Source organism: Balaenoptera musculus, chromosome 7, assembly GCF_009873245.2.
Source record: "Balaenoptera musculus isolate JJ_BM4_2016_0621 chromosome 7, mBalMus1.pri.v3, whole genome shotgun sequence".
In the NCBI taxonomy this organism is placed as follows: Eukaryota; Metazoa; Chordata; class Mammalia; order Artiodactyla; family Balaenopteridae; genus Balaenoptera; species Balaenoptera musculus.
Window position 1 is genome coordinate 63,410,307 of NC_045791.1, and position 25,505 is coordinate 63,435,811.

At 35.3% G+C, this 25,505-nt stretch overlaps 1 protein-coding gene across 2 annotated transcripts in view; it reads right to left on the reverse strand.

Annotated features, from left to right (window-relative positions):
- Positions 1-515: 515 nt before the first annotated feature.
- The window catches only part of NCKAP1 (NCK associated protein 1), a 96,559-nt gene continuing 71,569 nt past the window's right edge, over positions 516-25,505 (reverse strand). The window contains exons 22-32 of one of the 2 annotated variants that reach the window (XM_036857470.1): positions 24,783-25,001; positions 24,463-24,593; positions 24,129-24,226; positions 16,515-16,608; positions 9,923-10,005; positions 9,390-9,470; positions 7,284-7,377; positions 4,362-4,478; positions 3,663-3,772; positions 2,475-2,564; positions 516-1,439 (exon numbers count right to left, since the gene is read on the reverse strand). In XM_036857470.1, the coding sequence (XP_036713365.1) occupies positions 1,323-1,439; positions 2,475-2,564; positions 3,663-3,772; positions 4,362-4,478; positions 7,284-7,377; positions 9,390-9,470; positions 9,923-10,005; positions 16,515-16,608; positions 24,129-24,226; positions 24,463-24,593; positions 24,783-25,001 (1,234 nt within the window). In that variant the 3' untranslated portion in view covers positions 516-1,322. The remainder of the gene's footprint in view (positions 1,440-2,474; positions 2,565-3,662; positions 3,773-4,361; positions 4,479-7,283; positions 7,378-9,389; positions 9,471-9,922; positions 10,006-16,514; positions 16,609-24,128; positions 24,227-24,462; positions 24,594-24,782; positions 25,002-25,505) is intronic. The other variant, XM_036857471.1, reaches the window with a different exon arrangement.

Below are 25,505 nucleotides of genomic sequence, written 5' to 3' on the forward strand. Positions count from 1 at the left end.
TTCCCATTCATTACTGACTGATGCAGTAGTTCTCAACATTTTCACTAATTCTATGATCATTCCATTTTTTCCCCCAATCTTTCAAATATATCTGTCCACTTGCTCACACATAAAATTAGCAAGTTGATGGCACACAAGTTTCCTTTTAGCTCTTAATTTTTAAAAAATGTTATGGAAGGACTTCCCTGGCGGTCCAGTGGTTGGGACTCCACACTTCCACTGCAGGGGGCGCGGGTTTGATCCCTGGTCAGAGAACTAAGATCTGGGGAGCGCACCCGCACCCCCCACAAAAAAAAAGCTATGGAATTTTATTTTCTAATTTTAACATTTTTTCTAGAGGAATGTTTTTCAAAACATTTAAACAAATATTATAATAGGTGACCTGGTATCATCATGCTACTTAGACATTCCTAGAATAAATTAAAGTTTATTTTAAACTAAGTTTAAATGAAAACTTTCATATTACTGAGTAAATTTCTGAGGATCCCAAATTAAAGAAATCATTCAAAATGTGATACAGTCTAGTGTTTATTTTATGTTATGGCAGGTACACTTGAATTTCAAAAATTTAAAACATATAAAAAGTGGTTAGGGACTAACATTTGTATCAACAGTTGATAAATGTCTAAGATTGTTTATTATACAGCAGGGTTCAATGGTAGTGCTAATGCCAACAGGGCACCATGGAAATTAGTCTAAAAATTATCATTAGGCTTTATACAAGCAACAACATTTGCTGCTGTTTTAGAATTTTGGGACACAGTCTGCTTCTAATGCTAAGCAGTCCTTTAACATTTTTAATGTTATACAGTGTTATAGTAATTAGTTTGGCAAATGTTTCAAAATAAAGTAGAAATGTATTCATAACATCACAGAAATGCACATCCAGTTTTGTTTTCAATAAGAACCATAATAGGTACAGGTCAGAACTCTTCCCTATATGAAATAATTTACACACAGATGAATGCTATATCACTATCTAAAATAATCACTAAATACAATTCTTTTTCAGAAATAAACAAGCAAAGGTTTTTTTTTCCATTATCAAATATCAAAAACATAGAGAATGCATGTTTTTCAAACAAATGATACTCTAAATTGAAATAATTTCAGTGAATTCAGTGAATGTGCAACCTAAATCAACCAAGTATACTGAAGTACAACGATATTAAGAAACCAATGATCAGAAAACACAACTGTATGAAAGAAATTTATAATAATCCACAAAACTGTTTTTCAGGCCTTAAGGTAAAATAGTTCCACAGTTTACAGGTAAAACCGAGGCAACAAAAATGCGTGCTTGTCTTCAATAAGTAGATATTTTATGCAGAAGATGTAACACTTTGCTTGTAGACAGCATGGTATGCATTTCTCAGCAAGACATAAGGAAAACAAGATTCCAAAAGATCCATTGTCAGGAATGGGGATTCCTGCACAATCTGAAAAATTCCAAAAATGCATCAATTCAACTTACTTATAATGGGAACATTTACTGACAACTAGTAAAGCATAATTTTATATTGCCGTTATTGGGAATAGACATAAATTTTCCTTTCACTTTAAAATCTGAAATGCGAATGTGCCACAGTGTATGCTATCAAAACATTTTAAATCACTACTTTTCAATTAAATCAATTAATCAACAGGAAATACTGAGCACTTGCATTGCCCTCAACAATATATCACATTTAAAATGTGGTCCATATCATCAAGTCTAACTGGAACCCAACACTAAGCTAAAAAGCCAAATCAAACATGAGACCATCTACGATTAAGTGGAAAGCTGTTAAGCTCCAGAGAGTTCAAAAGAGAAGAAAAATTAACATAGGCCAAAGTAATCAAGAAAGTCTATCTGAAAAAAGATTCGAGCTACGAGGTACGCTGAATCATTATTAGGATAGACACAGACCTCTGCAGATAAAGGAAATTATTCTAAGTGAGGAAAGAATCACATGGTAGAAACAAGCACAGGTGGTTTCATGGAAGTAAAGAGAAGGCACTAAAGAGGCACAGAAAATTACAGGAAATGTTATTAGATGGGTGGGATGAAGTAAAAAAACAGAAAATTCGGAAAAGAGTTCAAACTGATACACTAGGAAAATATAAAGCCTGAGTGTGTCCCAATAGGTTGAAAAACTATTCATAAAAGAATACTCTATAGGTAATGGTGATCTTTTATTCTGTTGTTTACTGATGTGATTACCATATGGTAAAATACAAGTGATATCATTCTATTTAGCAATTATTAGAAAGTGTGTGGCTTGGGTGCAGTGAATATAAATGGTCAAAAAAATACATCATTGTTATAAAGCAGAAACTAACATACCATTGTAAAGCAATTATATCCCAATAAAGATGTTTTAAAAAAAAATATATCAGCTCTTATTATAATTTAATGACTGAAATATCAAGAAAAGACTATCAGAAATGACTGGAACTTTTTTGTTGTTAGCAAAAATTAAAATAAGACTTACCATATCTAGCAGTAAATAAACAGATTCTCTATTTCTTGTTGTTGTTTTATCTGTCTCCTGGCCAATTTTCAGTAGACTGGAGGATGCAAGCTTAAAAGTATACATACATTTTAAATAAATAAGTTTTTTAAAATAAAATGTTCACCACTTATTTTCAGTATGCTTCAACTTGCAACACATTTCCATCATAAGGTGAGCTTAGGTTCTTTACATTGAAGCAACAATTTAAGAGCTATTAAGGTATAAACAGATACAAAGATAATAAATATAATCAAATATTCTTATTGGTCTTTAAAACTGATTTTTTTCAGAACAGGTCTTTTTTTAAAAAACGATTTAAATTGCTTTTTCTCTTCCCAGTAACTGTATTAACTATAGTTTTTAATTCCCAAATAAGAAGAAAATTTCACATTGAGTTTGAATTAATAGGACTACAATGAGATCAAGACATTAAGTCTTAAATAAAGGAAATAAAGAAAATGAAAAGAAAAATTTTAACTCTTAATACTGTTTTCTTTGAAATAGATGTTATTTTGTCCTCAAGTTAGTTTGCTAGTACATTTACTTTAAAAATAAAAAAAAAAATTTTTGAAAGCTAACAGGATTTATAACTTAAAAAGAAGCAAATATTCTAGTGTTCTTTATATCACAGTGCATCTTTCTTTTAATTAAAATATGAAAAAGGTAAGTTGATAAAGGGAAGAAAGAGCTACACTACCATAGAAACTAAAAGCTATACTTCATGAGGCTACTAGAGTTAGCACTACTACCCTCTTTTGGCAGTGAATAGTATTCTTACTTTTGAGTTTGTTTCCATTAACAGTCTTTCTCCAAATAAATGGAAATAAGTAAAATACATCTTTTTAGAGGGATACATTCATCCTTTGCCTCAATTTTCCTTTGTTTTGTTTTTTCCTCTTTCAAACTCTAGGCAAAATTCTAGGGCAGTCCAACCATCAGCTTAGAAAAAAAAGTCACATTGCAGAGCTCTAGAAATGAGAGACTTCTAAGTCAAAGGAAAAAATGCTAAACTAACTGCTCCTTGACTTTAATGCCCTATCTTTACCTATTCCTTATTCCAAAAATAAATAAATTAATTAATTAAGAGAATTTACTTTGTTACACTTCATAGTTACGATTTTTTATTTTCTCTAAAAATTGTCATGAGTTTTGTTTGATTATACACACCGCCAGAAATTCTTTAAGCCGATCTTCAATGCTTCCCTTGTGAATTGTAAACAAAGCTGCAGCGATCTGGTTGATGGCTTTGGCCAAGCAGTGTATGTTGTTGCAGTGCCCTGAGAAAGCGCAAATAGGGTTTGTAGTTTCTGTGTGATCCCAAAATATCAAATCTTTAATGACTTCATAATCTACATAAATAGTGGCATGATTAAAAACAGAGCTGAAGCATAACCTGCCTTGCTTGCTCTCCCTTCACTTTCATGAGAACTAGTGCTTTTAAAAACAGTGTAGAAGAGAACAACAAATAATTATATCTGTATTAAACAGGCACATTTGCAAAAACCCCTAAAAGAAACCATATATCAGTTTTATATCGTCTTGGAAACTTAAAAAATAAGTGCTTAGCTGCTTTACAAACATTTCCTCATTCAATCCTTAAAGTAATCCTAAGAGTTGGATACTCCCTTCACTATCCCCTTCCACACACACATTCAGGCACCCACAGGCTCACATATACACATTCCATATGTGTATACGAAACTGGGGCTTAGAAAAAGAAAAACTGACTATTCAAGGTTATACAACTAGTAAGCGGCAGAACTTAACCCACTTTTTATTATTAAAAAAATCAATTACTTGAAAAGTACCTACTATGTCAAAACTCATAACTTTTCCAGTGCCAAAACAATTTTAAACCACTATTACCTTCTATAGCAGGGCTATACTGAGACATCACATTACTGGCCAGTGTTGGCAAAGAAACTGCCACAAAGACCATGAGGAGGCAGGCAATTTTATATTCTTCTTCTGGACTTATGTTTTCTAAGGGATAAAAATTAAAAATAAAGTCAAGGTATTTCTGTCAAGATTAGTTAAGAGTTGATCATCTAAACCAGAAAAAGCACATTTTAATTTCTGTGTATTTTACTGAGTCTCTATAGAACTGATTACAATTTTGTTACAAGAAATACAGAATGAATAGAAATAAAACACATTACTATTGGCTATTATCAAGTCCTCAGGCATATTTCAAGGACCTCTAATAAAACAATGAAGCAAAAAAATTTTTTTTAAACTGTAAGGTTTAAAAATATTAGTCCTGTAACTAAATACAGTTTTAGTTACAGGACTAAAAATACGTTTAGAATAACTGGAATCCTAAAATTTCCTAATTGAAAACTAATAATAAATTACTTTATAGGAAAATTCTATGTTTCAGTATAGAAAATTATGTCATAACTTACTCTGCAAAATCATCCAAAAAACTCTTAAGTTTTTTTTCTAAAATAGATATAAGTGAAATGTACTATTAAAAAGAGATAAATGTGGAAAGACTGGATTTCTAACCTCTCCATTTTAGAAGACAGGAGAAACCAGTCATAAATGAATATAACTAGTATTGTCCTAAGGTTTTAAATATTTATTGTAAAATAATTTATCTAAAATATTTATTGTATCCATATACTAAAATTGTGGGTTATCTATGTACTTCACTTATCTGGTACCTGGGAACGTCTAGTCACCTTACTATTTATCAACACATATAACTAAGAATTGAACATAAGAAAAGAGCCAGAATATATTTTAAAAATCTGGTGGTCATGACTATTCACAATAGCTAAAACATGGAAACAACCTAAATGTCCATCAACAGATAATGGATAAAGAAGATGTGGTACATATATACAATGGAATACTACTCAGCCTTAAAAAAGAACGAAATAATGCCACTTGCAACAACATGGATGTAACTAGAGATTATTATACTAAGTGAAGTCAGTCAGGAAGAGAAAGACAAATACCTTATGATATCACTTATATGTGGAATCTAAAATATGGCACAAATCAACCTATCCACAAAACAGAAATAGACTCACAGACATAGAAAACAGACTTCCGGTTGCCAAGGGGGAGGTGGGTGGGGAATGGAAGGACTGGGAGTGTGGGATTAGCAGATGTAAACTATTATATACAGGATGGATGAACAACAAGGTCCTACTGTATAACACAGGGAACTATATTCAATGTCCTGTGATAAACCATAATGGAAAAGAATATAAAAAAAAGAATGTCTGGGGCTTCCCTGGTGGCGCTGTGGTTGAGAATCTGCCTGCCAATGCAGGGGACACGGGTTTGAGCCCTGGTCTGGGAAGATCCCACATGCCGCGGAGCAACTGGGCCCGTGAGCCACAATCACTGAGCCTGCGCGTCTGGAGCCTGTGCTCCGCAACAAGAGAGGCCGCGACAGTGAGAGGCCTGAGCACCGCGATGAAGAGTGGCCCCCGCTTGCCACAACTAGAGAAAGACCTCGCACAGAAACGAAGACCCAACACAGCCATAAATAAATAAATAAATAAATAAATAAATAAAATTTAAAAAAAAAAAAAAAAAAAAAAAAAGAATGTCTGTATGTATATAACTGAGTCACTTTGCTGTACAGCAGAGATTGGCACAACATTATAAATCAACTATATTTCAGGAAAAAAAAATCTGGCTGATTATGAAAAATATAGCTGTGGCAAATCAAGTAATTATAGTAATTATCCATGTGACTATAATTAACATACTGCATGAATGATGAAACAAAAGTAATGTCAAATCAAAAAAGAACTGATGAACTCAGTCTAACACCATGTTACATCCAAGGAAGTAGGGGAAGGTATTTTAGTACCAGAAGCAGATGAAATGTTTTTACTTTATAGAAAAATCTAGAAATATCTAGAGAACTCTGTGTACCACATTTCAAAGGGCTGATTTTAAAATATTTTGAATGTTTACTATTACATAATAATGCACAGACTCTTTATGGTAAGTAGCTCTAGTCCAATTAATATAGGACACCCTTTTCTATTTTTCTATACATTTTATTTATTTGTTTGTTTGGCTGCATAGCAGCTTGTGGGATCTTAGTTTCCCAAGCAGGGATTGAACGCTGGCCCTGGCAGTGAAACAGCTGAGTCCTAACCACTAGACTGCCAGGGAATTCCCAGGACACCCTTTTCTAGATAACAATGCTTCTATCTATTAGACCATCTCCATCAGCATACAAATGCTATTATTTCCCCATCTGAAAAATATCCTTCTCTTGATTTTACTCTTGCCTCCCGCTACTACAATTTTATTTCTTCGCTCCCCTTTTTACAGTAAAACTCTGTGAGAGAGTTGTTTTATACTCATTATCTCTAATTTGTTTTCTCCTAAGCCCTCTTTAATGAGCCTTTTGCCTCTAAGACTCCACTGACACTGCTCTTGTCACACGTATTAATTCTACATAGCTGATCATTCCCTTTCCACTCTCCTCGAAGCGATTCTTTCCTGGTTTTTCTTCTCCTTCACAGATCCTTCCTTCTCAAGTTTCTCTTTTAGTAGTTCTTCCTCTTCTCCCTGAACTCTTAAACTTGAGAGTGTACCAGGACTCAGACTCTGATCCTCTTCATTTCTGCACACTAAATGGGCTTAATAACCTCATACAGTCTTAAGACTTAAATATCTAATCTGTATGTACAACAAACAAAGAAAACCCTTGATATAAAGCAGGAAGTTGAACAAATAGATAAGTATCACACCTATATCTGTGTTGTCCTGGTTATTTACTATGACTACTACATAATTACTAATGCATTTTACCTGATTTTTGTGAGGAAAGAGCTACCACCAAGGCAGGATCAATCTCACAAGGTAATCCAGCAGCTGATGACAATTCATATACATTCATTGCAACCTAAAAAATATAAGAATTATAGAGTAAGAAATATTCTAACAAATTTCTGAGAAATCTCACTTTAGTAAGAAAAGGTATAGTGTTTAAATTAGAGTCTGCCTACAAGAACACTGGAGAATTTCAGAAAATTGGCTGTAGAAGGAACTACAGCACAACTAACTTCACTGAACAAGCTGATTTAGTATTTTGTGTGTGTGCACTGCTGATTATAACTTGACACTACTAAGCCAAACAAAAGTTGTATACTTTCTGTGGGAATTCCAACAGAATCATTCTAAAGCTATTATTTTTCTTGGAAGCATAAGTGTAAGATCAAGATCAAACCAACAGATACGAAAAAAAGAACAAAAGTGAATCAAAATTACTGGCCTTACATTTTATGTCCATACTTGTTTAATTAAAAATTATAGTGGCTCAATGCCTAATCATATTGTGTCTATAAATACAGTAAATTACTTATTATAATAGATTTTTAAAGGAGTACTAATTTAAAACCTGATAAAGCAATTTCAAATGACTAATTTTTTTTGGTATCATATATGGATTTCACGGATACTCTGCTCAATAACTCAGTTAAAAACTACCTACATGGGACTTCCCTGGTGGCACAGTGGTTAAGAATCCACCTGCCAATGCAGGGGACACAGGTTTGATCCCTGGTCTGGGAAGATCCCACATGCCACAGAGCAACTAAGCCGGTGCGCCACAACTACTGAAGCCCGTGCGCCTAGAGCCCGTGCTCTGCAACAAGAGAAGCCACTGCAGTGAGAAGCTCGTGCACCACAACGAAGAGTAGCCCCTGCTCACCGCAATCAGAGAAAGCCCGCACACAGCAATGAAGACCCAACACAGCCAAAACTTAAAAAAACAAAAACAAAAAACAACAAACTACCTACATAATTGGTTAGCCTTGATATTACAACAACAAAAGTTTACAATCTAGTATAAATTTAAGTGTAAAAACACAACTATAATACAAGGCAGAATATATTTAATTCTACAATGAACAAACAGAAAGTTCTCTGATAATACTAAAAAAAAAGAAGAAAGAAGAGATGAAATGATCACTTGGGGATCCAGCAATATTTCTTAGAAGATGGCAATTGAATCAGGCATTAACAGATGAGCAGGATTTCAAAAGGCAAAAATAGAAGAAGCCAGGATTTTCAGGAAGAATAAATTAGAGAACAAAGTAGAAAATGTGAGAATGCACACAACAAGATTTGGTCATCTTACAGGACCCAATGGAAGAGAGGGATAGAGTAAGAAAGTGAAGAGAGCGAGAGAAGGATGGAACAAGTAATGGAAGATAAGCCTCAAAAATAAATTTGAGACTTGAACGCCATACAGAAAGTTTAGAAATAACTTTTTCAAGTCAGAGCTTTTCAAAATATGCAAAACAGAAAATAATCTTTCCAAGAAACATGAAAGTTTAGAAAATATAGATATGATAGGTCACTTACTAGATGTGTAACCACTGGTAAATCTTTGCTGGGATTAAATCAGTGGCTGTATTTCATGATCAATAAATTTACAAAACAAACAAAACCTGTGGACTCTGGTAAGGCTACCAACCTTCTTATATTTATTTGTTTAAAACAGGATACTAATTTAAAAAATTATAGCCTATAATTAACATCCTTTTATAAGACTTTTTAACATCAATTTTAAAAAACTGAAATTAGCTTTATTTAAAACAAAACAACTCTCATTTCACTGGCTTATCTTTTTCATTCTGCTTATGACCATGTATAAACAGCTATCAGTTTAAGGAAAAGGTGATTGATATTAACCCCATTGCTATAGGTGATCAAGGAAGATTGACTTTCAAAATGCCTATAGAGTATTTTGGCGCTGAGCTCTCTAAGATGCATTTTCAAAGGCAAGCATGCTAACCCATCACTCTAAAATATAAACTTTATAGTAGCTTAGGATTTATTAAATTTTACTTCATATGTAAGTTAAATATGTCATTTTTAGAAACTGTAAAATCCAAATAGAAGTTTTATTACCTTCATATCAGTTTCCCTTGGAATGTGATCCTTGAAATCTTCAATTGAACTGACAAGAAAAGGAATGTGGTAGGACAAGACCTAGGCAGGAAAACAAATTAAGAATGCAGAATTATTTTTAAAAAGCAACCTCTAAACTTATGAGATATTATCATTCAATTACTTCTAGTTTGCATAAAATTATTTTACTTTGTCTATTTTCAAGTGATTTTCTAAAGTACTACAATACACATAAGCAGAATGTATTTGATGCCAAACCAAGTATAGTCAAAATGGAAAATGCTCTAATGAAGAAAAAGGTTGAAAAAGTAGCACAATATTCAGGCAAGTTATATCCCCTAAATTTCAATACCAAAACAAAAAATGAGTTTAAGTAACTATAATTTTTATATGCTTTATTTCATATAAACTATGAAAACTGAAATTTTAATTATATTACTGCCAACTATAAATTTTTTAAGTTACTTTTAAATTTCTGGGAAATTAAAAAGGATTATTTGGCTATAGGATATGTACTCATAATGGTTTCTTACATCTCTAAGTGCTTCTTGTGCCAATGATCGGAAGGATAAAATTACACCAATTATTGTCATCCTCTTCAAGACACTGTCAACAGCTAAATTTGAAGGAAGGGGAGAAAAGAAGAGAGTGAATTGGATTCTTTCTTAACCATGGAGAAAACTCTTAGTCATAAAATCCCCATGATAAAAGGCACAATTAAAAACAATTTGATTACAACCAATGATTAAAGAGGCAAGGGTACTGAAAACTGATATTAAAATTAGGAAATTATAGTTTACTTCCAGTGGAGTACACTTTGTTCTTTAAAATGGTTTAGATGGTTCATCAGAATCCTGAAACAATCATGCAAGTAGCCACCTGTATAATCCTATCACATTAATGGTAGTGATAGGAGGAAGGAGAGAGAGACTAGGGGAAAAAGAAGAAGCTGATCAGAGTGGATCCTCAAAAATCAACTGGCGGGGGCTTCCCTGGTGGCGCAGTGGTTGAGAATCTGCCTGCTAATGCAGGGGACACGGGTTCGAGCCCTGGTCTGGGAGGATCCCACATGCCGCGGAGCGGCTGGGCCCATGAGCCACAACTACTGAGCCTGCGCATCTGGAGCCTGTGCCCCGCAACGGGAGGGGCCGCGATAGTGAAAGGCCCGCGCACCGCGATGAAGAGCGGTCCCCGCACCGCGATGAAGAGTGGCCCCCACTTGCCGCAACTAGAGAAAGCCCTCGCACGAACCGAAGACCCAGCACAACCAAAAATAAATAAATTAAAAAAAAAAAAATAAAAGTAGCTAAAAGGAGGAGGAAATTATAAAAAAAAAAAAAAAAATCAACTGGCGGGACTTCCCTGGTGGTCCAGTGGTAGAGAATCCACCTTCCAATGCAGGGGATGAGGGCTCAATCCTTGGTCGGGGAACTAAGATCCCACATGCCTCCGGGGAACTAAGATCCCACACGCCTCCGGGCAACTAAGCCCGTGCACCACAACTACTGAGCTCACACACCTCAATGAAAGAGCCCGCACGCCACAAACTACACAGCCCGCGTGCTCTGCAGACCACGTGCCACAACTAGAGAGAAAAAACCTGCATGCCACAACTAGAGAGAAGCCCACGCAACACAATGAGGAGCCAGCGCACCGCAACAAAAGATGCCACATGACTCAACGAAGATCCCGTGTGCCGCAACTAAGACCCGACACAGCCAAAAAAAAAAAAAAATCAACTGGCCCTGGAACTTGGGAGATGCTAAATTAAGTTGTTGAGGTCTAGAGAGTCCAGAAACAAAAAATGACTACTGAGATCATAAGCAGTAAGACCAGGTTTCTGAAGACTATGAATGGATTTGATCACTTACATTTTGGTTAGAGAACATTGTTCTGAAATTTATTGCTATTATATTCAATATCAAAACTTGGTTAAATAAAATCAAAAGAGATTAGAATTAGAAGGATCAATACCTTCATATTTTAAAAAGCCAAAATTTATTGAATTACTCCCTATATACAAGCCATTGTACTATATAATAAGAAAGCAAACATAAACAGAATAATAATCTAGACCTTAATAACAGTCTAAATGGACGGTCAAGAAAACTAAGAAAGTATGATCTTATTTATATGAGAGAAGGTATATATGTATACACATATATACACACACACACATATTTGTATATACATAATAAATTTCTCGACAGATGTATAGAAAACTGTTAACTGTAGTTACACCTTTGAGAAGTAGGAATGGAGAGAATTTTGTTTTGACTTTCTACCTCCTGTGTGGTTTGTTTAAACCTTTACCATAAGCATCTTTTATTAATACACATGGAAAGGCATAAATATAAGCCAAAATGTGATGAGAATTAAAAGAGTGTTAACAAAATGATGTAAGGCACAAATATGTTATAAATTCCAAAGGAGGAAAGTCTTATTAATCTTTTTATCTATCTATGGCACTCAGCAGAGTGCTTAAGACCCAGAAGACTAGAAGATGTTCAATAAAATGGTTATTCAAGAAATGAGGCTAGAAAGTTGTTACTATCCAGATAAGGAGAGAAGAAATGAGGGTAAAAGAAAATATTTCTCTGAGAATATGTCATCCAATTTATGGGCATAAAGGAGGAGTGAGAACAAAAGGGCATTCCAGTCCAAAAAACAAGACAGCAAACCCAGAAAAAAGAATGCAGAGAATAAGGTGAACAATCAGAAAATAAGTAGTGTGATATAATCATATACTTCCCAAAGGATGTTACTCAGAATTTAATGAAGTTTGCAAAGACTGTATCTATAACCTCCTCTTGAATATACACAATAACAATATATTAAAAGTTCTGAGAAACTTCACATTAAGAAATCTTGTTTAACTTATTGTTTTAATAAATAAAATAAATTTGCTCAAGTCACATAGTCAGAAATTCCAAGGGCTTCCCTGGTGGCACAGTGGTTGAGAATCTGCCTGCCAATGCAGGGGACACGGGTTCGAGCCCTGGTCTGGAAAGATCCCACATGCCGCGGAGCAACTAGGCCCGTGAGCCACAATTACTGAGCCTGCACATCTGGAGCCTGTGCTCCGCAACAAGAGAGGCCGCGATAGTGAGAGGCCCGCGCACCACGATGAAGAATGGCCTCCACTCGCCGCAATTAGAGAAAGCCCTCGCACAGAAACGAAGACCCAACACAGCCATAAATAAATAAATAAAATAAAATAAAATTAAATTAAATTAAAAAAAAAGAAATTCCAAAAAATTAAAAGTTAATTTCAGATTGTCTCCCAATTCAGAGCTACTTTTCTTTTTTTTTTGGCCGCACCACGTGGCTTGCAAGATCTTAGTTCCCCAAGCAGGGATTGAATCCGGGCCATGGCAGTGAAAGTACCTAACTACTGGACCTCCAGGGAATTCCCCAGAGCTACTTTTAATAAATTATATTGCTTTCTCTTTTTTAGGGTATTTAAAAGAATGTGTTTGTTGACTATGAAAATCAAACTGCTACAAAAGTAAATCAATTTCTGTATGTGGGATAAAGGCAGCACAAAGGTAAAGAAGAGATCAGAGACAAAAGAGAGTATTCTGGAAAACAGTTCAACTGAAAGCGTAGCTTTCTCTATTCCCCTAAATAAGTCACTCTCAAGCAGATCTTTTCTTTTTCCAAATCACAAAAAAGATTTTGTTTCAAATCCACGAGTAGAAGAGTTAAAGTAACAGTAAACATGCATTGAACACTGCAGTGGATTAGTTGCTTCTAACCAGATGACACAGTCAAAATGTTGTTTATTAGCATGAAATTAAGTAGGGTTAAGGCCAGTTGGGTGATCAAATGAGTATTTAAAAATTAAAGAAATGTGAAAAATAATTAAAAAAATAATAAAGTAAAACATACTAGAAAACATAAGTATATAGTATAACAATGAACAGAAGATTGCCAACAAACACATGAAAGGATGCTCAACATCACTAATCATTAGAGAAATGCAAATCAAAACTACAATGAGGTATCACCTCACACCAGTCAGAATGGCCATCATCACAAAATCTACAAACAATAAATGCTGGAGAGGGTGTGAAGAAAACGGAGCCCTCTTGCGCTGCTGGTGGGAATGTGAATTGATACAGCCACTATGGAGGACAGTATGGAGGTTCCTTAAAAAACTAAAAATAGAACTACCATACACCCAGCAATCCCACTACTGGGCATATACCCTGAGAAAACCATAATTCAAAAAGAGTCATGTACCACAATGTTCATTGCAGAACTATTTACAATAGCCAGGACATGGAAGCAACCTAAGTGTCCATCGACAGATGAATGGATAAAGAAGATGTGGTACATATATACAATGGAATATTACTCAGCCATAAAAAGAAACGAAATTGCGTTATTTGTAGTGAGGTGGATGGACCTAGAGTCTGTCATACAGAGTGAAGTTAAGTCAGAAAGAGAAAAACAAATACCCGTATGCTAACACATATATAAGGAATCCAAAAAAAAAAGGAAAAAAAATGGTTCTGAAGAACCTAGGGGCAGGACAGGAATAAAGACACAGACGTAGAGAATGAACTCAAGGACACCGGGAGGGGGAAGGGTAAGCTGGGATGAAGTGAGAGAGTGGCATGGACATATATACACTACCAAATGTAAAACAGACAGCTAGTGGGAAGCAGCCGCATAGCACAGGGAGATCAGCTCGGTGCTTTGTGACCACCTAGAGGGGGGGGATAGGGAGGGAGGGAGGGAGACGCAAGAGGGAGGGGATATGGGGATATATGTATATGTATAGCTGATTCACTTTGTTATAAAGCAGAAACTAACACACCACTGTAAAGCAATTATACTCCAATAAAGATGTTAAAAAGAAAAACAATGAACAAAAGAGATCGGATAGGGATTTAAAAAATAATATCCTACTAAGATTTGAAAAAAAATTTTTTAAATTTATTTTTGGCTGTGTTGGGTCTTCGTTGCTGTGCACGGGCTTTCTCTAGTTGCGGTGCACAGGCTTCTCATTGCGGTGGCTTCTCTTGTTGCAGAGCATGGGCTCTAGGACACAGGCTTCAGCAGTTGCAGCACGCGGGCTTCAGTAGTTGTGGTGTACAGGCTCAGTAGTTGTGGTGCACGGGCTTAGTTGATCCGTGGCATGTGGGATCTTCCTGGACCAGGGATCGAACCTGGGTTCCCTGCATTGGCAGGTGGATTCCTAAGCGCCACCAGGGAAGTCCCCTTACTAAGTATTTATTCACACTCCTCCTCCCTATAATGCTACCAAGTCAATCTTTCCTTTTTCATTTTTTTAATTTCATTTTTTAAAGTTCCATACAGTAAACTTGACTTTTCCCCCTTTCAGTGTAATTTTTATTAAATAATTTTGTATTTTTTTATTCATTTATTTTTTGGCTGCGTTGGGTCATTGTTGCTGCGTGTGGGCTTTCTCTAGTTGTGGTGCACAGTCTTCAGTGGTTGTGGCACAAGGGCTCAGTAGTTGTGGCTCATGGGCTCTAGAGTGCAGGCTCAGTATTTGTGGCACACAGACTTGCTCCATGTCATGTGGAATCTTCCCGGACCAGGGCTCAAACCCGTGTCCTCTGCATTGGCAGGCAGATTCTTAACCATTGCGCCACCAGGGAAGTCCCAAAGTTTGTATTTTTAAAAGCAGGATAAGATAGCCTAATAAAGTGATTCTCTAAATCATTTTATAGTTTTATAAAATTTGATATAGCTGCAAAACATTTAAAAGAAAAACATCAAAGGGGAAGTATATAAAATATATGCATCTTTAATTTACTTCAGGGTTATTTTTTATTTGGGAAAATAAACTCTGGTTTTCTCAAATACAGAGAACATTTAATTTAGAATTTCACTAAATTTTTAATGTTGTAAAGGCTTTTGAATGAATCAGTAAGTATGACTTTAAAATAATTTTTAATTATAACTTTGAGTTCAAGGACAAAAATCAAATGAAATTAGTTCAAGTACATCTAAAATAGGTACTTGGCTAAACATACTTTATTTTTTTATTTTTTATTTTTTTTAAATTATTTATTTATTTATATATTTATTTATGGCTGTGTTGGGTCTTCGTTTCTGTGCGAGGGCTTTCTCTAGTTGCAGCAAGCGTGGGCCACTCTTCATTGCGGTGCGCTGGCCTCTCACTGTAGCGGCCTCTCTTGTTGCGGAGCACAGGCTCCAGACGCGCAAGCTCAGTAGTTGTGGCTCACGGGCCCAGTTGCTCCGCGGCATGTGGGATCTTCCCAGACCAGGGCTCGAACCCGTGTCCCCTGCATTGGCAGGCAGATTCTCAACCACTGCGCCACCAGGGAAGCCCTAAACATACTTTAATAAACACTTAAGATTCACTGCTATTTCACATATCTCCCACAAAGAATCAGTATCAAGAAGACATTTTTTTAAGTTGTAGGCTCAGGTTTTCATGCAATGAATACTAGTTAGCAATACAAAGGAACAAACTACTGATTCACTTAACACAGAGGGGTGAATCTCAACAATATATACGAAAGAGTATATACTGTGTGGTTCTGTTTATATGAAGTTTTAGAACAGGCAAATTTAATCTACAGTGATAGAAATCAGATCAGTCACTGTCTAGGGGTGTGAAACTGACTACAAAGAGTCATGAGAAGCTTTCTGAGGTGATAGGACTGCTCTGCCTCTTGACTGTGGTAATGGTTATGTGGATGTATACAACATTTGTCAAAATCCATCACACCATTCACTTAAATGTGTGCATTTTACTTACATAAGCAATACCTCGATAAAGTTGATTTTCAGAAAATTACAGACTCAAAAGTTAAATCTCCTTTAGTCTAAATTAATATATTTATTGTATTTAATTTAATGGGTTCATGAACTAATTGATAATGATATCAAATATTTGACACATGGTACTAAGAGTATGGAAAAGAAAAAAAAATTATGAAACAGGTAAGCCATTCACTTAAAAGATCCTTTGACTGCAAAAATTTTCCAGTTCTCCTCATTACTGAAGAGTACTTTTCATAACTTACTACTTATATTTATATTTATAAAATTTGAGCAAAAGCTAAATACTGAGTGTCAAGGTGTTCGTAATGCTTATAAAAAGTATCATGAGTTACCCACACGATAATCTTTTAAAGAGTGCAGCCATCTGGTCGGGTTTGTCAAAGCTGGTCCTCATTTGTGTTAGCACATCAACATTCTCCACCACAAGTTTCTAAAGAAAAGAAAAGAAAGATCCTAGGTCAGGCATAGACCTCCTTATGTTGATGAGATAAGAACATGCTTGGAAATTACAATCTAGCAAGTAGGAAAAATAATACATGAAATCTAGATGCTCTATGCTATGTTTTTGTTATTGTTTTCATAAAAGAATTTTAAAATTATTTACATAAAATTAATGTTTTCCTTCAGTTTGCAAATTCAAGAAGGGAGGAGTTCAGGAAAAAGCAATAAAGATAAGTAGTAGGATAAAGGATTATCTTCTGCTTAGACACAGAACAGCACCAATAATAAAAAGCAGACACTGAAGTGGACATAGAGAGCAATAAATTCCAACTAAAACAAAAAGAACTTGCTAAAGTTAAAGCTGGCTAAAGATAGACTAGAATTCATCATTGGAGATATATAGATATATATATATATAGATAGATAGATAGATATAGATATATAGATATATAGATATATAGATATATAATCAGAGAGAGAAAAATTTGTAGGGATATGGTACCACTTCACAGAGAACAGAGCAATGTTTCCTAGCACAAAATGGAAATGTCAGCTATCTACCTCCTCTTTCAGGGACCAGTGAGAAAAGGGAAGAGAAGAGAGGGAAGAGAGTGAAGGATAGCTAATTAAGAAAAGTATAACTCATTAAACAATGCTTTTCTTAAAAGGAGTACTGGAAAAGTAATTTCATTTAAAAATTATAACTCAAACAAATATAATTAATTTTATTCTGACAGAGATAGTGGGTATATGTATTTGGAAAGCCTGGATATCTCAATTCAGCAGGTCTGGGTGTGGAGATGTATGTAGCAAGCATATTGTTAAAGTGCCATAGTGGTTGTGTTACAAGCCAAAGGCTGATGACAACTGATTTAAGGGGAGCATGGAAAACTACATGGAAAATCTATAAAAGTAATTTTTCCTATACTAGTATGAATTTTGCTTATGTTCCACTTGAGATCATTTCTGTTTATGCTCTCATTCAGATGTTCAGCTCCAGTCACATTTATTTGCTAAATTCAACTTCTACAGTGTCTAATTAGACTACCTGTTCTCTCTGAGACCAATTCAATACTTGTCCCATCAATCAATATACACTCAAATATATGCTCAACCTTGACTGTGCTCACGCACCTTGAACATAATATCATGTTATCAGTGAATCAAAGACAGCAATGAATTTTAAATGCACCATTATCTAATGTGCCATTAAGAAAAAAACTCAGGCTTCCCTGGTGGCACAGTGGTTAAGAATCCGCCTGCCAATGCAGGGGACATGGGTTCGAGCCCTGGTCCGGGAAGATCCCACATGCCGCGGAGCAACTAAGCCAGTGCACCACAACTACTGAGCCTGCACTCTAGAGCCTGCAAGCCACAACTACTGAGCCCGCGTGTCGCAACTACTGAAGCCTGCACGCTGCAACTACTGAAGCCCGCGCGTGTAGAGCCTGTGCTCCGCAACAAGAGAAGCTACCGCAATGAGAAGCCAGCGCACCGCAACGAAGAGTAGCCCCTGTTCGCCGCAACTAGAGAAAGCCTGCGCACAGCAACGAAGACCCAATGCAGCCAAAAATAAATAAATAAAATAAATAAATTTTAAAAAAAAAGAAAAAAACTCTACCAATTAAAACTGACACAATGTTTTCTAATCATATAAGACGTATAACTTCAGAAATGCTAATATAGGATAATTGTTTTAGAATCAATAAATTATTGTATATGTTTAATAGTAAGATTCTGTAATCATTTTTAAGCTCCTCTACTAGGCAATTTACAAACAATCCCATTTACCCTGATCCAAATGAGGGAGGTGACAGTCCAATTTTACAACTGAGAAAACTAAGGCTCAGAGAAGTTAGATAACTTGCCCAAAGTTATAGATATTAACAGTGGAATTTGGAATTTGAATTCAGGTATGCTTGATTTTAAAATCCACGCTCTTAATCCCTAAAGAAATGGCTGTTAATCTTCAGTGTGCGTCAGAATGATCTGGAGGACTTGTTGGGCTCTAGCTCCACAGGTTCTGATTCAGCAGGTCTTAGGTAGAACCAAAACTTGTGCATTTTTATTAAGATCCAAGGCAAGGCTGCCACTGCTGACCTGGGGACCATGCTTTAAGAACGATTACCCTGAAGTATCTGTTTGCATATTACTCTTAAAAAAAAAGTTAATGATGTCTCCTCTTAAAAGTACAGTTTATATACATTTCTTTTCTCCCTCGATTGCACCCTGAAACAGAGCTTTCTATACATTTAAAGCCATTGATTAATATCTCTGACAAATGGCCCAAATGCTGGGACTAGGAATTATAACTAAATAGTCTGAAACAAACTGAGACTAATCAAGTGAAACGAATCAAGACCACTAAAAAAATGTTGGTTTTCTGTTAGAAAGTGTTAAATTCTTGGCACAATTCATATTTAGATTTCTTACTTCATCCTTCTAGGACTCTGAAGAACTAGAAGAACTGAAAGAACTGGCAAGACTGGAAGAAGCTGACTCGATGGGCACAACTCCAAATGAAACACCCCAAGAATTTTAGTAGGAATGGAGACACTGGTTGTTTTCTTCTCCAGAAAGTAATAAGCACGTTTTATCATTAGTACATGTGCATAGTGTTGACTATGTCTGACACCCGATTTACTCACAACCATTAAATATAAAGAAGCTTTCCTTTTTTTTTAATTGGCCCACAAATTTACTCTAAAATAAAAAGGTCCTCAGCTAAAACAGGAACTGAAACAATCAATTAAGGTAATCTTTAAGATAAAAAGAAGATGCAGCCACATAATATTTAGTTTATGTCAGTTTAGGTTAAATATAAAAAATAAAAATAGAGAAAATTAAAAGCTAAGATATTACAGAACTATCTTAAATATATTATAATTCCTCCCAAAACACTGTATTCACTAATTTCATAAAGATTAAAATGCTATATCGGCATCATCATGCTCTAATATGGAGAGTGTGAGTTACAATCTTTACTGAGGGATATTTGACAATATCAGAAAAAAATGTAAATGTACATATTCTTTGATCCACTTTCAGAAATTTGTCCTATAGAAATGTTCAAACAAGTATGTAGACTACATGGAAGTGCTGGCTAAATGTAGAGAACTCTATATGCATGTCTAAACTCTGCTTCTTCCAGAAATACACTGAAGTGATAGGAAAAAAATAAAAAGGCATAAATCTTTGGTAACAAAGGAAACAACAGAAGAAAGAAGACCTAATGAGAGATGCCAACAAAATTCTAGAAGATGAAAACTGGAGCAAAGAATAAGTGGAGAAGAGAAATTTGAGCAGTTAAGTTCCTGCAGGGGAGATACTATGCAGAAGGCAAGCTAATGGAAGCCTCAGGGCCTAGGTAGGACTCAGAAATTGTAGGCAGTGGCATAGAAAGGAAGACTTGGGCTTGATAACAAGAGGGTTATTACATGTCTGTAAGGTGGGGGGGGGGGTGGTCGTTACACACCCAACTTCTCCTCACCGTCTTAAGAAGTGATGCTGACAAGGAGGACTCTACTTTCAGGAACATCAGGAACAGAAGGTGGCCGGAGAGAAAGGGAGAACGACCTAAGAATCACTGTAGCCAGCCAGATGTATTAGACCTCGTCCCTCCTCCCTCCCCTAATCTCCAACAGACTTCCACTCTTCAGCTGGAGCTGACTGCATGTGAAAAATTATTTGCAGGAATCATTTGAATCCTAGGATGAAGATACCTTTCTCCAGAGAGGATTTTTATTGGCTTCTGCCAAGCACCTTGGGGCACTACTAATCTAGGACCACTTTTAATCCACATTCAAGACTTGAGATTCAAGACAAAGAGAGTAACACAAACAGGGCTGCAAATCCTGGGGGGTGGGGGGTGAATCATTTTCAGTTCACTGTTGCCCTGAAGGTATAAGTCTTTGGGGTGTCTATGTAAAGAGGGTGAAAGGGAATTTAAGCAGAATTCCTTTCCACTCCTACTTTGGGCAGTCTTTGGGTTTTGATTACGGAGCCCCTTGCTCCCCACAAGACCACCAAGACTCAGCTGAATCTTAACAAATGTTACTTCTGGATCAGCGAATGTCCTCACATCAGCACAGTGGCTTCCAGTGCTTTCCTTGATTTTAGCCTAGAAATAAACACCTCACTGCCTTTTTAGCTCTTCTTTAGAAAATTTTTTCTTTATATACATATATATATATATATATGTATATATATACATTTCAAAAAAAGTTGTCCTTAAGTGAAAAGTTGATCTAAATAACCTAGCCTACCAGTATTGGAAGCAGCAATCTGTATGTTATTTTACTTCTGTAATTTCATAAATTTGATTATTCTAAGGAAAGTAATTTTATAGGACACTGAAAAATGCAAAGCAATTAGAATCAGCACCGATAGACAAGTACTTCTGGAGATTTATCTCAATGAGATATAAAACACACTGAACAGTATAAAACACACTGAAGTTGTCTATATGAAACACCATTATATTATGATCGTAAGATTTCTTATGGAATAAATTATCAGAATACACGTTGAAGTATGCCTCAGTACACAGAGGCTGAGAATACAAAGTCATAAATAACACCTCCAGTTCTTAATAATATACAAATAGTTAAATTCAGAGGGACTTCCCTGGTGGCTCAGTGGTTAAGAATCTGCCTGCCAAAGCAGGGGACATGGGTTCGATCCCTGGTCAGGAATGATCCCACATGCCATGGAGCAACTGAGCCCATACGCCACAACTACTGAGCCTGCGCTCCAGAGCCCGTGAGCCACAACTACTGAAGCCCACGTGCCTAGAGCCCATGCTCTGCAATAAGAGAAGCCACGACAATGAGAAGCCCGTGCACTGCAACAAAGAGTAGCCCGCAAAAAAAAAAAAAAAAAAAGAGTAGCCCGCGCACTGCAATGAAGAGTAGCCCCCGCTCGCCACAACTAGAGAAAGCCCACGCGTAGCAACGAAGATCCAACGCAGCCAAAATAAATAAATTAATTAATTTTTAAAAAATAAAATAAATTCAGAGAAATCTGAACTACAACTTGGGATTATTAAGAAGGATATCTAAGAAAACCACTGTAAAGCACTGTGCAATTCCAGAAAACTAAATCCTCAGGACTAGCTTTGTTTTGCAGAAATCTAAATGATAATGGGCACAATGCTAGAAATGTAAAGCTTTCATATTTATCGTTGACCACATGAAGAAGCCTTCTGAAAAATACTCAACTAAATCAGGATTTAGTGTTTGAGAAGCAAAAAAATAAAAATAAAAAGCCCCTAAATACCAAAACATAATCATGTGATTTTCTAAAAGTCTTACAAGTAACATTAAATCATTAATAAAATAGGCAAGTTTTTATGAAGGTAAAAAGAAAAGTTAAGTAAGGAAAATCACACAGATTACTAAAATCAAAAGTTTTAGAGAAAAAAAAGTTTTAGTATCCTAAACCATCTTGGTTTTGGGGTATACTACATTCAATGAGAAACCCAAGCTAATTCACACCCATATATCTCCAAAGATAATAAATCTAAGCTCCTACACAAAAAGTTTCTTTTGTCTAGCTTTTTAACTCAGGTTTAATATTACCAAATATTTGAAAAAGAATCCAGCCAAGAAATAACACTAGAGTCAGAAAACTCATAGTATTAAAAAAGAAGTCAACACTATACTATTATCACATTAACTTTAAATTAAATTTTAATATCTGAGAAAGAAAATATGGTCACTCCAAGATACAAAAGAGAAATGTTAAAACATAAGCTCCTTCCATTTCTTTTAAAGAATAGGAATGTATTTGATAACATTGATACTTAAGGACATAGCTAAGACAGTTAAGTTTATAAAAGGATTATTGAAAGACTATGACAAAATCTGAACTAAAAAAATATCCAGAAATAATGAACAATATCTAACAAGATAAATTATTAAAGGAACAACAATAAAGGTCTAAAAAACGAAATCACACAAAATATAAGATGTAGAAAGCCTGGTTCAAGTCTGTATATGAAAACAAAAGAGGGGAGGGGAAGAAGGAAGGGGAAAGGAGGAAAGGAGAAGGAGGAAGGGGGAAGGGAAAAAAAGGCACCTGATTCCAAGTTGAAAACAGCATGGTATAGCTATGTAAAGTGCTGATGCTATCTTAAACTGTATCAGTAAGTATGGTGTCCAGGGTAAGTAGGTACACCCTCACTACTCAGATCTCTAGCTGAAGTTTATTCTCAGTTCAGGGCACCAGCCTCTAAAAGTGACACCAACAAGATAGAATTTGTAACAGAAGAGAGTGAGACTAAATATGAATATACTTCACCTAGGGAAGAGAAAGGTAATACCAATGAAAGTTTTTAAATATGTGAAGGGTCATCTTGTTAGAGGCAGTCTCTACCTCTTGATGTAAGAATGAGGACCAATCAAAAATTACTATTTAGATATTAACATAACTAGAGATATGCAGTAATTGATAAGACTGTCTCATTTTCAAGAAGACCAAATCATCCACCTAGAAAAATGTGTATTCCGGCATCAGATAAGGGTGGGTTAGCTGACTGCTAAGATCTCTTGCATTTCTCAAGACAGTGTAGTAGGGTACTAGTATAAGCTCTGGAGCCAGATAGACTATACAGATTCAAATTAAAAGTTTCACCACTTATTAGCATGTGAGCCTGGACAAGTTACTTAACCTTTCCTGGTCTCACTTTTCTAATTTGTAAAATAGGGACAATACCAGTCTTAAGGATTTAAAGGAGTTAATAAAAAATATATAAAGAGCTTAGAAAAGTCCTAGAACAAAGTAAAGAGTAAGGAAAGCTACCTATTTTCATTTTTGAATCCAACAGATATTTACCAAGCACTACTATGTGCTGGACACTAACTTAGCACCAAGGTTTTAAGACAGTTTATAATTGAGTTTTTATTCTTGTGAGTGACATAAGATGCATGATATGGAAGGTCACCAGTAAAATACAAATAAAGCTGGATAAAAAGAATAAAAAGTAATGGTTGCTATTTTTAAAAGTGTGGTCAAGGAGGGATATTCTGATAATTGAAAATACATGAATGTCATGAGAAGACAAGCTAAGACAGTATCTTAGTGAAGAGTATTTTGAGATGACACAATAGCAAGTAGGCCAGCCAGGACGGAGGAGTGTAAAAGGTGAAAAAAAGTGGAAGGCCAGATCCTCTAGGGGCCTTGCAGCACTGTTAAGGACATCAGATACCTTGAATTCTCATAGATATGAATAGACTAGTTTTTATTATCACATCATAGTACTCAACCCACCATATTAAATGGCAAAGAAGCACTAAAAATACAAACAGTTCTAGAAGAATCTGCTTATTCAGTCTGAAATAAAAAATAGTTGGCAAAAGCTAAATTACTGGACCATAATTCTATTATCTCTTACTGAAAGGAACACAAGAAAGTAAATTAAAGATGAGAAATTTGTTCCCTGAGGCTTCTAGGCTTGCTGCTCATATTCTTGAAATGTTTTAAAGCTAAAATCAATAAAGACTATATTACCTTAAGTTCAGCAACTTGTGATGAAATATGCCACATAAGGCTTTCACTTAGGAACTTCATACCATATGGGCCTAGCAGTTCTGATAACGACCTCATTTCTGAAAGGAAATGGAATTAATTTTATACTTTGACAGAGCAAACATTTTAAGAAGCAAATTATTAATGGAAAACCCTAAGAAAAGTCCGTAGAATAAATAAGAACACAAATGCAAAGCTAAGTCTAAGATACAATGTATGATTATCCATATAACTGAATGAAAATAGTAATAACAGAATCAAAACCAAAAGAATCAAGCTTTCTTCATTCTCTAAAACATGTCAGAGTATTATTCACCTGATATGTCAGAATATTCCTCTGCGTTAAATGTTAATTCATTTTCCGTAGGTAAGTTCACAAATGCTTTCATTGCAGGGAAATAAGCTATATGACCATTGCTGACTTGTCTTAACAAAGTTTCCAGATACCTAAGGCAAAAAGTAAATTTACAAATGGAGAAATTAATTCAAAATTTATTATGGTATACATTCCTGCATATAATTTTAAAGTTGACTAATAATATGAATGAGCAATTATCCATTAAAAAAAAAACTTTCATAACTCATTCATTACAAAGAAACTTTATATCACTCCAAATTTCTATATATGTTCCTTACCAATTTGTGTACAGACTTGTAATGGTTGGCTCTCCATGACTGTCTAAATGTTGTGTTTGTTGAAGAAGCACATTATTAAATACTCTTGTAATATCAATTTGCACATAGTTTTCTATTGACTGGAGTACAGTCATGTATGCTCTTACGCTTGTTAGAAGCTCTGATGGTTTTGCAATTTCCTGTGTTGCTTGATTATACATAGTCATTCCAACAATTGACCTGGGGGCGGGGGCAGGTAAAAAACGAATTAAAAAGTTCTAATTGTTGTATCTATATAAACAGGCCATTCAATCTACTGATCTCTAATATTAAATAAGCAATGAAATTTTAAATACACTTTGTTACAAATTCATGAAATTACTACTACGTTTATCTCACAGAAACAACTTTAAAAAAGAATATATACCTAAAAGGTATAATGAAATGGGAATGCAAGTGATTAAAAAAAAATACTAAGGGCATCAGTAATAAAAATGATTTAAGAATAAAGAGGTTTAAAAAATTCCTTTAACATGATATGTTGTCTCCAGCAAGTACAGTGGACTATTTAGTCCATAGCCTGAATTCCTTTGGCACTGTTATGTGCCAGTAGTTTTTTAGGCTTTATATATATTACCTACAGTCTTCGTATTTAATAACCCTACTATGCAGTTATCACCACCATTGCATAGAGGGGGAAAAAAAAAAACTAAGGTGCAGAATTCAAGTAAACTGCTCAAGGTC